The 16072-nt window shown below is 46.0% G+C and overlaps 1 protein-coding gene across 2 annotated transcripts in view; it reads right to left on the minus strand.

The window, feature by feature from the left end:
• TCF20 (transcription factor 20) overlaps positions 1-16072 on the minus strand; it is a 96055-nt gene that overhangs the window by 44944 nt on the left and 35039 nt on the right. For both annotated transcript variants that reach the window (XM_060025778.2, XM_069541216.1), the window contains exon 2: positions 2585-8308. In XM_060025778.2, coding sequence (XP_059881761.1) covers positions 2585-8272 — 5688 coding nt within the window. In that variant the 5' untranslated portion in view covers positions 8273-8308. The remainder of the gene's footprint in view (positions 1-2584; positions 8309-16072) is intronic.

A 16072-nucleotide genomic window follows, 5' to 3' on the forward strand; every position in this document is an offset into this window, starting at 1 on the left:
CATTTTAAGACGCCACTGTGGGGGACTTCCCTGGTGGCCTAGCGGTTAGGATTCTGGGCTTTCAATGCCGTGGCCTGGGTTCAATCCCTGGTCGGGGAACTGAGATCCTGCAAGCCAAGCAGTGTGGTTTAAAAAAAAAAAAAAAAAAAAAAAAAAAGCCACTGTGTCTAAAAAGCAAATCTATTTCAAACTTCGGGCTTTAGGAGTGACAATGATGGTGCAGAGGGGGAAGGAGGGAGAAAAAAGATCCTGTGGGGAAGTGGGGGGGTGGGGACAATGTCTTGGAGGGAAAAGCAAACTCCTTGTGTGGCTGAATTAGAATGTTCTAATTTAAAATATATGTAAATTTCACATTAATTACATTTTTTGACTATAGTTTACAAGCACTTCCTTTACATCAGACACTGTTATAAATTCTGGGGATAATGCAATGATAAAATACAGTGCTTTGTGGGGAAGATGTAGTGGGGAGGAGAGGACAGTATGAAGTGTCCAAGAATACTATGATCCTGGCTGATAAAACCCTTATTAAGTATGACTGAAAGTCACCTGTACATCTGTCAAGCATGGAAAGTTTCAAATACAAATCAATACAAAAAACTCTCATCTGATTAAACATCACAGACTGAGCATACATTTACACACCTGTTTCCTTTCCACAAAATAAAGGGATAAACTTATAAATTCATGAGGACCTGAAGAATGGGAGGGGAAACAAACAACACACAGGAGATGTCCAAATTCTGGAAACCGGAAATAAAACAGAGCAAGTGCTTCAGCAGACTGAAGGGAAGAAGAGGGGAGAGTGCAGGGGAGGAGCCGCTAGAAAGCCAGCCACCTTGTGGCACAGAGCCTGGGAAGCACAGGTGTCTCAGAAAGTGGGGGGTACAAGGTGGGGCTGGAAACCAGAAGATTAGCTCAAAGCCTGTATGAGGAGTTAGGTCCCTTACTCAACCCAGTTTAACCATGTAACTGTCCCCACAGAGGGATATTCAGAGAAGAGAAAGTTGTTGAAAATATCAGAAATGAAAATAAATAAATAAAAGGTTGATTAGATGATAAAGTTGTAGGAAGCATGGAGAAATCAGAACAAAAAGAGAGAAAGAACACAGAATAGGAAAGAAAAGACAAAGCCAGAAGATCAATCCAGGAGGTACAATTCCTAATTAATGGGAATTCCAGAAGGAGAGAATAGAGAAAACAGAGGGAAGGAAATTATCAAAGAAGTAACACATAAACTTCCTGATCTAACAGCCATGAGTTACAGATGGCAAGAAAAGGCCAACCTCAAGGCCTATCATTTGAGATTTCAGAACTCTAGGGAAATGAGAAGATCCTTAAACTTCCAGAGGAGAAAGACTCAACACACATATTAGGGCCTGAAAATCAGAGTGGTTCCAGTCCTGTCGACTGCAACACTAGGAGGCAGAGGACAGGTCAGGAAGCATGACTCCAAGATCGTGAGAGGCAACTAGATTCTATACCCAACCAACCCTCCATCAAACGTGAGGATGGGATAAAGACGTCCAGATACATAAGATCTCAATGTATTTACCTCCCAAGCATCCTTTTTCTCGGGAAAATACTAAAGGATGATGCACTCCATTAAATGAGGACCCAGACTAAGTAAGGTAAAGATATGGGTAAGGTAACAGCATTCCACAGAGGGAAGAAGTAAATGATGATGACTGTGATGATGAACGCCCCAGGAAAAGTTATGAGAGACCTGACACATATACACTAATATGTATAAAGTAGATAACTATAACTAATGAGAACCTGCTGTATAGCACAGGGAACTCTACTTCACTTCGCTGTACAGTAGAAACTAACACAACATTGTAAAACAACCATACCCCAATTAAAAAAAAAAAAAAAAAGACCCGAAGAACAAAAACCCCCTTGGAAGGAGCCGTTTGGATTGGAAAGATGTGGTCCAAGAAAATAAAAAGCAAATAAAAACATGAATTAATAATTCTAGAGAAGTGAAAAGTTTTAAAAGAAAGAAGTTATATCCACAGTATATATTTCGTAAGTATTACAGAGTCAGATGTTGAAAAATGGGAAAAAAGATCCATAGATAACACAAGTAGCGGTAAAAACTTATCGTTTAGAAACACAGGAAACTGGCAGAGGAATCAGGTTTGAGAACGGGTGAAACAGGGATGTTTGTTTTAATGAGCTGGAGGACACTAGCATGGCCCTGTAACCTGTGAACACATACTGCTGATAAAAGTAAAAAGTGAAACAAATGTCCAAATTACTTAATTTTCTGTCTGTTATTTGGGTCTAGGAGCTTTATTATTATTTTTTAATTGAAGTATAGTTGATGTACCATATTATGTAAGTTACGGGTGTACAACATAGTGATTCACAATTTTTAAATGTTATACTCCATTTATGGTTATTATAAAGCACTGGCTATATTCCCTGTGTTGTACATGAGCTTAGGGGCTTTAATTTGGAGGAATCATCATGTGATGTGAAAGAAGAAAAAATACGGCTGAAACAAGTGAAGGTGGAAGAAAAGGAATCAAAAAGAAGTAACAAAAAGAGCAACTGGTAAGGGATTTCTCGTACTCACCATCTCTCTGGCTATTTCCAGCGCTTCCTGCAGGCCATAGAGCCTGCCGCAGACCAGGTAGATTCCATTGGCCCAGAGAATACAACCCTCATGGACCCAAAATTCATTGCTGTCAAGAGGTAGTTCAGGGATTTGTAACTCCAACTCGGGGCCACCTTCTGAAGTGGTGGGCACGGAGGGCTTTGAGTCCAAAACAGTCTTTTCGCTGCTGCCCTCGGTGGTTGCTTTTTTACAAGGGAGCCCCCTGGACAGGGACCGGGGGCCTCCGCCACAGTCTTCCGAGCGGTGTCGCCGCTTAAACCTGGGGTGGGCGGCCAGGCTCCTCTGCTCCTTCTGCTGCTGCTGCTCTTCCTCCTCCTCAGTGTCCGTCTTGGAGCCATTTGAAGCGCTTTTGTGCCGTACCTTAACTTTGCTCTGCATTTCCGTGGCCCTCTTAGGAGGCGGATTCTTGGGGAGAGTGGCTGCATAATCTTGGGGATAAAAGGGTCCAAAGAGGTCGCCCATGTTGCGGTAACTGGCCCACTTGCCACACAGACAGCACACCAGGTGCCCCATAACAGAAGACTCTGTCACAACAGGTCCCTGCAGCATAAAGGATGAAGCTGGGAGCACCTTGCTTTCAGTGCTGCTGGGTGGAGGGGTCAGGGACCTCTGACCCTTCCGACCCCTCACCAATTTGGTCTGTTCTTCTTCCTCAGCATTGATGATTGTACAAACGGCTCCAAGTTCACACTTGTTTACTACATGGATATAAGGGAAAAAAGACTTGTTCTTGGCATCAGTTTTATCCAGTGGCTGAGTGGCATACTTCAGCTTGATCTCAGGTTCTTGGGGCTCTACGATGGGAACTGCTTGTTTGGTTTTCCGCTTCCTTGGCTGCGCCCCAGGCTTCCTTCTCTCCCTCCTTTGCCTCTGCTTTTTTGGCTTTGGCTCTCCATCTGCAGAACCTTCTGGTATCTGGGGGGGCTGAGGGGGTGGAGGTGGTGGCTGCTGTTGTTTCTTTTGCTTATTCACACTACCAATGGGTCTCCCCTTCTTCTTTCCTGATGGGAAATAACCCTTTGGGGGGAAACCCTCCTGTTTGGGGGAAATGGTCACTGTATCGTTCTCTTTCTCTTCAGCCTTGGGGTTTGCCTCAGGAGCGAATGAGCCCGCTGGAGGTACATTCTTTGAGTCAGGAAAGATTAAAGGTGCTGTCCCACCCAGGGAACCATCTGGTCTCCCTTGGTTACTCCCAGGCTTCTGTGAGGTTGCGGATGTCATGGCACCAGGAGGTTCCTTTCCAGCAGTGGCCGTGTCTGGGTGTGTCTCGGTCTTCACTTTGTCATCCCCACTGCCACGCCACTCCTCCGAAGATCGTGCAAGAGGCTTTTCTACGCTCAACTCCTGGTTTGTTGGACAGACTAGGTCAGACACCACCTCACCTTTTCTCTTCTCCATCTCGGCATCCTGAACAGCACCACTCCCGCCTTCGGGAGGGCCGCTCTTCAAAGACAGGATGTCATCCAGAGTAACCGTGTCTCCCCCAGCCTCCGCACTGTTCGAGGATGCACTCCTCCTAATGTTTGGGGATGTGATCTTCTGAACAATAGCTTCCAATTTCAACCCCCGTCCTTTCCGTGGGGGCAGTATTTTGGTCTTGGCAGGACTTGTGAGGGTAACAGCAGGGCAGTTTCTACCATCTGGACTTGGAAGGTCCTTGGAGGATTCTCTCTTAGGGATGGACTTGATCTCCTGGCTGTGAGAAAGATGGGCATAGGAATTGAAGGCTTTATCAGCACCTTCTTTTGATGGGTGAAGGAGGCGCCCTTTATCTTCAGCGTTACTGTTCTTCACATCTTGTGACTGCCTCTTACTGGGAATGGGAGAGATAAAAGAACGGACACGCCTCCTCATGATTAAGGGGTTTTGAGAAGAATGATCCTCTTGACCTGGAAGCCTTAGCATAACATTACTAGGTTTGGATGACTGTGTAGACTCAGCTAGCCCATGTCCGTCGGTCTCATGGGGTGGTCCATACCTTTTCTGACTGGACATTCCTGGAGGACCGCCGCTTTTGGCTGGAGAAGTTTGCCGAGAAAGATCCCAACAAGATTCTTGTTGTAACTTCTGGGAGCCGTGCTTCAATTCGATGCCTTTGTTAGAAAGACCATCACTAGACATGAGGCAGCGCCCACCATCCTGACCGCTGGGGTCATGGTAAGTCCCCATCGGTGGGCCATACATCATGCCATCTTTGTCATTCTTCAGGGGGCTCCGTACTCGGTCAAGAAACTGCTGCTGCCTTGGACTCTTGCGGGGTCCTTCCTGCCTGTGCTGAGCCGCAGCGATCACTCCCTGAGCAGAACTGCTGCTCCAGTCCTTATATTCCTCTTGTTGCTGTTGGTACATCTGTCTCTTGTAATGGAGCTGAGAGTTCAAACCTGCATTGGGGTCCCCATAAGCATGAGCGCGAGTGTTTGTGTGATAAGCAGAGGCCAGGCTTTCTGAGTTGGGAGAAAAGGGAGTGTGCAAAGAACTCCTGTTGGCCCTCTCTGAAAAGGTCATATGTGGGTTTATGTGATGAGGGTCTCCCCCTGGGCCTCTGCTCCTCCCAGGAGACATCTTCAATTTTTCTGAAAAGTCATGATACTGAGAAGGGGAACGACCCCTCATGCCCTCCCGACCACCAACTCGGCCAGGGACTCGCCGCATTGGCGTGGGTCTGCCGTCCTGTGGGCCATAGTCTGAGATGGAATCATGGGTAGCTGCTCCAGGGCTGGCGTTGCCTCGGTAAGACTCATGCTTGATGCTAGCAGGGTGGCAGTGGTCTCCAGATTTCTTGTTGTTGAAACTAGCTTGGGACTTGGATTGTTCAAAGTCTTCCTCTTTTATCTGCCCACTCTGCGATTTCAGCTTTGTTTCCATGGACACCAACCCACCTGGAAGAATGACCGACTGACTTAAACTTGGATTGAGACGTTCATTCCTCCCAAGTCTGGTGTCGGCACCCATGTGTCCCAGTGAGTGAGCCCCCGGGTCTCTGACAATCTGTCTTAGTGGAGAAATATCACAGATCACTGATCTTCTTTCAGAGAGGGAACCCCCGGGCTCATGGGCTGATGACTGAGGCTCTATTTCAAACTTTCTGGGAATTGGATAGTCAGCCAAATTGATCTGTTTCATTTCAGGAGCCGAGCCACTTGATTTCCTTTCCCAGGGGCCCCAGTGGGGATTTTCTAATAGGGAACCAATGCTTTTGTTCAAAAGGCCCCTGCTAGCTAATTCATTGGTTTGACTAACTAACACATTAGGCCTTGTGGCTCCTTCTAGGCCACCAGCCATGCCCTGGTGCTCCTGAGTACTCCTAGAATATCTCCTGTCAGGGTGGTGGTGGTAACCCTGAAGCACTTCCTGCAGGAGGCTAGGGAACTTTTCATTCCTACCCTTTCGCTCCCCATGGCTAGTGAAGTCCCCCTTATCTTGTCCTGTAGGAAACTGAGGAAAGCCACTGACATTTCTTGGCACGGCTGGCCCAAAGCTATCCTTGTAACTATAGCGCAAGCTTCCAGGAGATTTGCTAGGCTCAGTTCTGCCTATAAAACCAGAGCCCCCTGTGGAGTGCCCGCTCTGGCCGTTTCCTTCTCCATTGTGGTTGGAGTTATTATCTCCATTTTTGTTTCCTTTATTTCCTCCTCCCGGAGGCTCTGGCTGTGGAAGTGACGCATGACTGGTTTCCTTTCCCCCGCCAGTGCTGGGTGGCCTCTGAGTGGCTGCAGGATCATCCTCTTGGGAGCCTTTTTCTTGCCCACCAGGTTTTTCTACCCGACTTGTCATAGCTTCCCGGGAGACAATCACCCCAACTGTCTTCTCACTGACTTTTGGGTTGCCCTCAGATGACAATGGCATGTCCTTAGCACCTGGTGAGGCGGTCTCTTCTCTGGCTACAGGACTGGCACTGAGTCTGGGGGCTTCATTCTGAGTGACTTGTGCTGGTGAGGAGCCTGCTTTCTCTGAGGCTCCACCCTTGTAGGTGGTGTCAGAACTGGTGCTCTGGCCACTTAGCTGCCTCACCCTCTCACCTTGATCCTCGGAACTGCTGGAGCAGCCTCCATCCAGCGACTCTGCCATAGGGGACTTCAGTTGTTCTTCAGCCTGTGAGGAGCCTTCGGAGTTTGTGCAGCTGTCTGCTTTCTTAGAAGATGAAGAAGGCCTCTTGGAGGTCTTCTTCTGAGGTGTCAGTGCATCGGAAAGTAGCATGTGTTGAACAGTATTAGGAAGATTGGCCACTTGCGTACTCAGGGCACTCAAACTACTCAACCCAGGATCTGTCAGCCGCTTTTCTGGCACCCCTTCTAGTCCAAACCCTTTGAAGCCTGCAGCATGAGAATTAGGACTGGGCATCATTGATGGGGTTGGGCTGAGTTGAGGCATTAACTGTAGAATTCTGTTTCTGGAACCCATCGGCACATTGCCTTGCCCACACTGGAGATTCTCCCCACTCTGCATAAGAGGAGATGGGGTAGAGCTACAGCTTGGAGACTGAACCACAGAGGCAGCCGGGGAAGGGTTAGAAATGGGGCTGAAGTTCTGGTGAAACTGCATGGGGGACCTCACAGGAACCTCGGGCTGGCTGTACTGCCCCACCTGGCTTTGCAGCGGCAGCTTGGTGGCAGTGTTGGTATACTGCATCACATGCTGCGGATGCTGCTGCTGCTGCTGCTGCTGCTGCTGCTGCTGCTGCTGCTGTTGCTGCTGCTGCTGCTGCTGCTGCTGCCCCTGCTGGGTCCCTTGTGGAATCTTCGTCTGTTCAAAATTCTTCATAGATTGAGGCTGATAGCTGTAATTCGATTGTGTTCCGTAAGCCTGTGCATTAGAACCCACATTATGTCCTTCGTACTGGGATCCAGCATTCACACTGTAACTGCCGTCATAGCTCTGTCCAGACTGGCTGAAGCGTTGTGGTGAAGGGAAGGAGGAGGAGGTCGTGGCAGAAGACTGGTAGTGTTGGCCAAACTGACCCACTCTTAACTGGTAACCAGTGGCAGAGGCTGGCAGAGTTGAGGGCCGCTGCATCGGCTGCATGTGGGATGAGCCGGATGCTGGCTGGCCAGTGGCCTGCGGCAGAGGCTGATGGGACTGGTAAAGCTGCTGTCTCAACTGCTGCACTTGCTGCTGCTGTTGGCTGGAAGGCTGCTGCTGGTACTGAGCGCTCCCTGGAGAGAAAGGTCCCGTGTAATCCTGCTGATAATGAGACACGCCACCAAGGGCAGAGTGCTGTGCTTGAAACTGGCCCACATGACCCTCACTCCCATACTGATTGCCAAAGCTGCTCCCCTGGGGGGGTCCATAGCTCTGCACAGGCCCAGAAGGCCTTCGCTGAGCAGGCTGTGGGGTTCCGGCTGCCACGGGGTCTTTGCTGCCTGCCATGTAGTAAAAGTCTCCAGCCTCTTTCCTGAAACCCTGGTAGCCCTGATGGCCGGAGGTTTCGCTAGCCATTGCCGCTGCTGCAGCAGCAGCCGCTGTTCCTCGTCGTCCACCACCACTGCTGCTGCCACTGCCACCACTACTGCCACCTGCACCCCCAAAATTCTGGAACATCTGGGCCTGGCGAGGGCTGAACTCTTCTATCCGGGATGAGCCGTGTACCTCCTGTGGGTAGCTCTGCTGGTTTCCGTGGTAACTGCTTTGCTCCCGGAAGGACTGCATACTGTTCAGCAGCACCGCAGCAGGCCAACAGCCCTCCTGGAAATGGAAGAAAAAAAAACGAGTATTAGACATGCATCTCCTCAGTACAAATAAAATCAAGTTTAGAGATGGAGGGGACGTGAAAATTCAGATGCCCAGATGAAATTAACTGGTTTGAATTTCATCTCCTTTATTTCTTATCCTATCCACTTCTGAAGCTGCAAATAAGCAAAGAAACATCCATAAGAGTGAGGCAGAAGTCTACGATAGTATGAAAAGAAACATTCATTCTGGGTAAATACAAATTCAATACAGTAAAAACCTCACTATTAGATAAATGAGCCCCCAAAATATGGGGCTATATTGTCAATAAAAAATCCAACAATTTTTAAAAAGTCTTCCAGTTATGGTGGGGGAGGGGTGAGAAAAAAACACTTTCATATAGTTTGTTTCATGTATTATTAGACTGATTATTGAACTGAGAGTCTCACTTAATGATGAGGCAGTTACTCCCCTCCCCGACTCTGAGAAATAGAACTGGCCTGAGAACAGAAGTCAGCTCCTTATATCCTAATGCATGTGACTGCAGGTTTACTATAATTACCAACAATCTGTGATGGTGGGTGACCCCGGGACACTCAACTCTTAACACTGCATGGATTCCTTATTGCTTCAGTCAGCTATACAATCTTAGGGGTTAACCTCTTCTTGACACATAAGTATGTCCAAGCCCCACCACCCGCCCCCATCCTCAACTCCCAGGTTCAAAGGGCTAGGCATCATAAGCCAAAGTAGCAGTGATTATTTGTCCAGATTCTTTCCGGAGGTTTGCAAGAAGTTTTAGCATCTCTGACCCCCATGCAGTTTTTGACTTGCCAATCTAGTATTCACAAAGTTATTATTGGCCATTCCTATGAAAGAGAGAATTCAGTCACACAGGAGAACAGCAAAAGATATAGAGGAAAATTAGAATTCACCAAGCCTAGGACCTAGACTCTTCCCAAAGTCATCTGATTGGGTCAACACTTTGCATTACATTTGCTAATGTAATTCTCATGTAATATAATACTCCTCTTAAACAATTAATCAAGAGCTGTTTTTTTTAATTGGAGTATAATTGCTTTACAATGTTGTGTTATTTTCTGCTGTACAGTAAAGTGAATCAGCTATATGTATACATATATCCCCTACCTCTAGGTCTTCCCTCCCACCCCAACCCCCCCATCCCACCCATCTAGGTCGTCACAGAGCACCGAGCTGAGCCCCCTGTGCTGTACCGCAGGTTTCCACTAGCTCTCTATTTTACACCTTTTGCCTGGGCCTGTCTCCTCAGAGTCAGAGATGAATAAGACAAGGTCAAACTGCTCCAAATGACTTTAGAATCAATTATTCAAAAAAGAAATTACAAAACACACATGGGCTAGGGTAAGTTAAGACAAAGTTTTCCTACAATGGCTTATGAATCTACTTTCTTAATTCCCTCTCAGGGGAGCTGAAAAAGAAGTTGCGGGCAGGAAAGTCAGTGATTCTTTTAAAAGGTGAGTTGGTAAGCTGGATTCCGTATCTCCAAGCCCTGCAGTGGCTCCCCATTTCATCCCAAGTGAAGCTGGTCTGGGAGGCCCACCCCCTACCTCCTAACTTCTCTGACGTCCTCCTCTGCCACTCTCTGCCCTAGTTCTGCTGTCTCCTTGCCTCTGGGCCGGGCCACCAGCATTTCTACAGAGGAACTTTGCTCTTGCCGGCGAAGCTCCTCCTCCAGAGGCACACGGCTTGCCCCTTTACTTCCTTCCAGGAACCAGTTTGGCTTTCCCCTGGCCATCCTATTAAAAAACAGCTAACTCCACACCCTCATCTGGGCCTTCCTGATTCCCCTGCCTTGTTTCCTCCCCAGTATTTATTCCCAACAGGTACATATGCGCTACTTCTATACTATCTGTCCCCAGCCCCCACTAGAATGTAAACTTCCAAGGGCAGAGACTTGGTGCCTTGCTGTAATCCTCCTGTCATTAAAACAGTAAGGAGCACACAGCAGGCATTCTATAAACCAGTAAATGCACAAGAAGTAAGCCTCAGAGAACCAGGCGAGAACTTCCATACTCAGAGGTGGTGGTGTGGCAGTGAGATGAGAGAAGAGCAGGAAGAGAAAATAGAATATGACTGATCTGAAAGCAGAGCTAGATGATGCCTGAGATCCTACCTGTAAAATTATCCAGTTCCAGAGGGAAAAAACCCCACTTAAGTCCATATGAGAGCTGTGAGGAGACTGCAGAAATTAAACATGGACCACAGCTGAAGATGGTCAGCAACTCTAAACTCTGAAAGCTTGACCTACTTCTTCCTGAAGTATCTTAAGTCTAAATAGCTAGACAAGAGTCTACTACTTGGATATTAAGTTTGATTATATAATCACATGACCCAAAGTCACCTTTAAACATTCAAGTACAAATAATCTCAGAATCTAAAGGAAACCTCTTCTCATCCTCTTCAAAATGCCTTTGCAACAGACAGCTATTTTCTGTGTTCCACTGCATCTGCTGGGCAACAGATAACTCCTACTGGAGTGCTTACTGTAGTGCTTGATACTGTACCAGCACTTTACAAGCAATGACTCACTGAATCCTCACAAAATCAGCATCCTCATCTTCCAGATGAGGAAACTGAAGCACAGAGTTCACAAGGCTGGCCTGGCAGTCTGCACCTTCAGGCCACGTTCTTAACACTACAGTACCCAGAGGATCTAATATGAGTCAGTGACAACTGCCACTTGTCCTGTCAGAGGTCAGCCTTGAAAGTGGATGACCCCACCAACAATACTTTGAAGTTATGTGCTTCTCTATTCCCCTCTCACAAGGACCTCCCCATTAAGCCACTTAGGGTAAGTTAGTAAGCACCTTAGGAACTAAGACTGTCAGGACCAATTCTGTCCACACAGGTATTTTTCCTGTTTGTGGTGTCCTACCCTAGCTCTTAATGCCAATGGCTTTCTCTACATGATAAAAGGCAGCTACTAAATCTGGCAGTTTAATGAAAACCTTCCTTGAGAGATCATCTCTCCATAAATAAACATCTTACATGTTGTTTAATTAATCCTTCTGTAAATAAAATCAGTCTTCTGAAAAATGAGTATATAAACAATGTTGCCACTTGCTCCAAATTTTTCCTCAGCAAGAGCTGCTAAGAAGTAAAGAACACTGTAACATCAGCACTTCCCGCCTCCGCCTCCGGCTGCCTGGCTCCTCAGAGAATCCCATCTCCAGAGTGGGAGACAGATTTAGGTACAGTTCCTTCGGAGGTGTGCTCTCAGCCCTTCTCAGAGGTTTCCTGTCCTGTATGATGTCATCCTCTTCCCTATTGTTATTGTTCTGGTTTATGGACTAGATGAAAAAAGACTAGAGAAAAAAAAAAAAACCACAGCCAGGTATCTCCTGCAGGGTATTAGTCAAGTTAAACACTCTCGGTACACATGAAGTATCTGATCACCAGAAAGTGGGTGCAAGTTCATTTTTTAGTATTTCCAAGTAAAGCAATTAGGAAAACCAAGTATACCAGCAATTGAAAATGTAAACCCAAAGTACTAATTTTAGCAGCAGTGTATAAAATAAGCTACTAATAGATAATTCCAATACTGTCCCATCATTTAAGAAAAGCAGAGCATCAGTGTAATCAGTTTTATAGCTTCATGATTAATAGTGGCAAATGCCTGAATTTCCTCGTTTGAATGAGTACAGATGCAGTAAAGAAAAGATGACACTCTAAAAGGAAGCAAAGTCACCCATAAGGAATTTCTATACCTAATATGAAAAAGGTTTACCAACTCGCCTCCCTCCCCAACTCTCCCCTTCCTGGTTCTCTCCCATTTTCCTAAACTTCCGAATGGTTTCGGGAGGGCTATGGAGGCGCACTGGTGAAGTCCAGAACGTAGTGCCTTATGTGTTCCATGGTTCATGATCCAGAGTCCACACTGACCTCACTACAAGCACTGCTTCCCCCTGCAGCCACACTCTCCACCCTACCCCAGGGCCAACGACCTTGCCATCTTGTAGAAAACCAACATTAGCCTTCTTTGTCCTTCTTCCTCCTCGTGTCCGGTATCATCCCACTCCCCAAACCATTCTCTTCTCCACGAAGTTTTCCAAACTGTCTTCAAGACAGTTTCCTTGAGAGATCTTTTCCAGTACCTGCTTCCTCTTTTATTCAGGTTTAACCTTTGATTTTCTGCTTATTGTCCTCCCTTACCTTGAAAAAATGCTTTACTCTTCAAGATGTTAACAACACAAATACTTATAGTTATGGCCCTTGTCTGGTGGATTATTCTGCTTTCCCTCCAACCTTACTCCTCACCCACCTCCATCCTACTGTCTCTGGGAGGGGGCACCATAGGGACCGTCAAGAGGCTCCACTGCCCCTCTGGCTTCTGGTCCAGTTGCCTGGAAGAGGCAGGAGGAGGGTGAGGAGGAGGAATTTACCCTCCTGGCTCCCACCCTGCAGTGGCTGAGACTGGCTGAGATGACCCACCAATGGCCAAGCCCCGGGTGGGCAACCTCAGCAGCCACCGTCTCCAGGCTCGAGGAATGGCTTCCTCCTCTTGCCTTCCAGGCCCAGGGATACTAACACCTCCTGCTACTGCTAGCCCAGGAGACTCCACTTTCTCTACTGGTGTCCCCAGTCCCTGCTCGCCCTTTGTAAATAGTCCCAGTTCTGCACTGTGGACAACTCAGCAGCATTGTGACCACCCTCTTTCTAAGTTCTCCTCTGCAGACCAGCGGCTTCCCCATGAGCTCACAAGAACCACTCACTGTGGTGTTTCAGTGTGAGATGATCGGTAGCAGCTTCCCTGACCTTCCCAATCCCAGTTCTTCCAATGGTTGGGTAAATCCTTAATTCCTCTATCAAAACTCTTCATACCTGGAATAGAAAGCTTCCTTTTGCCTGAATGAAACAATTAAATGCTCCTTAAATTACCCAGTTTGAGTGTGCCATCTGTTTCCCACCAGGACCCTGACTAATATCGTTCTTCTCTCATTCCTAGGATTTCAGAGTAGAATATTATCACTTGGGAAGGGAGAGACTGCTATTTCATGCAACATACCAGAGGGTCTAAAAATCCTCCCACAACAAAACACCTATAAATGTCAGACAAAATGCACAGCCAAGCTGCAAGGAGGAAAGAAATGCCCAGGATTCAAAATTGGTTGGGACTCTGACCGCCAGGGATGGGGTGGGTCAGGTATGCAGGACTTACTAACCATATGGTAATGGTTTTAATGACAAGGCCTCCAGCCCTCTTTTGGTGGTGGTGGGGAGACAGAACAGTCACTTTTGCATGTAAAGACTCTAGGCAGTGTCACTTGTGGCTGGATTAATTTCCATAAAGATGACAAAATACATTTTTAGGCAGTCACCAACTCATTCTCAAGGACAAAAATGTTCTTTCCTCAATTGACCCAACTTCCTATCCCCAAGGAGAACCACGATCACCTCTTAGACATCCCTAGGCAAGATGCTTGAGAACAACCTCAAACTCATCTCTTCCTTGAACTCTTTGTATTTATGGTGTTACCTAATCCTGTGACTTTTCCACCTCTTGGATTTGCCCTTTACCTCTCCAGCCTTGTCACTGCCATTCTCATCTTTCTTGGACTAGAATAACATCTCTAGAAGGTCTCTTTCCCAGAACCAATCACCTGGAACAGCTTTTCTTCACCTGCTGTTTTGACAGCATTGCCTCCCCACATGCCTTGAAGCCCTCTGGCATCTTCCCAACCCAATTTCTGCTCATCTCCACCCTCTCAATCAAACCTGCTCCATCCGCTCTGGGCCATCGTCCTGCCCTCACCTTGAAGCCATCTCTGAAACATCCCTAGGTCCACAAATTCCTTCCTACTGAGTCAGGTCATATGGTTCCCAGAATCTTAAGAGCTCCTGAAATGTGACCTTTTCTACAAGTCTTCCTTGAAGCAGGTCATTTGTTAGCTTTTCTCTGTTAGTAAAAACAAACTTAGTGAAGTGCATTTGCCTTTAACCACTATCTAAAGGTATGCACTATTGATGATAATAGCTACCATTTATTCTGTGTGTCAGGCACTGGGTAGTTTTACATATATTTCAACTTACAGGTGAGAAAAAAAAAAACAGATAAATTATGTAATTTGCCAAAAGTCACTCTTCTAGGATAAACTGAAGCTGATATCCTATAACTCAAATTCTTTTGGTTCTAAAACCCACTTTCCCTTCTTTCACTGTACCACAAATTGAGCAAGGAGCACTTAAATCCAGGTTTTAAATATTCCTAACACTTTGGGTCTTCCCTGGCGGTCCAGTGGTTAAGACTCCACGCTTCCACTGCAGGGGGCACAGGTTTGATCCCTGGTCAGGGAACAAAGATCCCACATGCCTAGCAGCACAGCCAGAAAAAAAAAAAAAAAAAAAATCCTAACACTTAGACAATAACTGTAGCTATCACCTATTTCCTGCATCTCTAACACAAGCCACACACTGTACCAGGCACTTTACATAAATATTAATGTATTTAATCCTCACCATGCTCTAACAAGTATTAGTGCTCCTTTCTGTAAAGTGAGGCTCAGAGAAGTTAAACAAGCAAAACATTCATAGTAAACAGACAGGTGGGATATGGAATGCCCACCCCAGAACCCAACCTGTACTTCTGACAGAAGCCTTCCATGAAACAGCAGCAAGACTTTGACAGATTGGGAGTTATTTTAGAAGGAAATCTTGAAATTTTCCAGAGTTGAGTTGACTTTCTATACCTGGGTAGTTCTATGTTGTTTGCTCTATGTATGTGCAAACATGGAATCTTCCTAAGTAGATCAGGCAAAAAGATTTGCTCAAGGTTTTGATTTGATATTTCATATTCTATATCATATTTGCAGATGAACAGAGCCTAGACCCTTCTTGGTGGCTGACAGGTGTCTCAGTACAATTAGGCCTTAAGAGTAAGATAATGTGCTGATGGTGCTGGCCTGTCCCTGGCTTGGGAGCCCAGAAAGCAGCTTAAGGAACCAACTCAGAATTTGCAAGTCTGTCGTCTAGAGGAAAAGACACCCACCAGAGTGCTACAGATGTAAGAAGTTTGCTCTGAGGGTCAAAATCTGTTTTGTATTAACCATGCAAGCTATAAAACACATCCACCTTCAACCACGATCAAATACATTGCTGGCAAAAAGTGGGAGCACAAATTCATAGCTATTAAATTAAAAAAAGAAAAAAAGCAGAGATGATATGACACCTGGTGAGGTTGGGGTGAAGCTGGTACAAACAATAGCAAAAGCAGCATAAATTATTACAACCCTTTGGAAAAGCTATTTGGTAATAAAAATATTAACATCTTTTGACCCAGTAATTCTATCAATATTTACTAGATTTCTATCCTAAGGAAATCTCAAAACAACCAAGCAAAAACCACAGTACCAACGTATTCACTCCAGTGATACCTATAAGCAGAAAAGATGGGCAAGAATCTAACTTTTTAGCATTTGAAAATGATTAAACACATTATGGTATTTTCACTCAATGAAATAGTACATATTCATTGAAAACAACTGTGAAGATTCTAGCACCATAGGAAATGCCTGTTTTACATACTAAGATGAAGAAAAGTAACCATATGTGTGCTATGGTTACAACTATCTGGAAGTCATTTGGTCCAAGGCCAAACAGTACGGAATAGTGAAAACCCTTCTATTATTCAGGGAGGCAGGATTGTGGATGCATTTTCATTTCTATAGACATTAATACCTGCATAGAAAATAATCACTTAAAATTTCATTAACCTTATTTTAAAAATATACCTCTCACACT

Source organism: Delphinus delphis, chromosome 11, assembly GCF_949987515.2.
Source record: "Delphinus delphis chromosome 11, mDelDel1.2, whole genome shotgun sequence".
In the NCBI taxonomy this organism is placed as follows: Eukaryota; Metazoa; Chordata; class Mammalia; order Artiodactyla; family Delphinidae; genus Delphinus; species Delphinus delphis.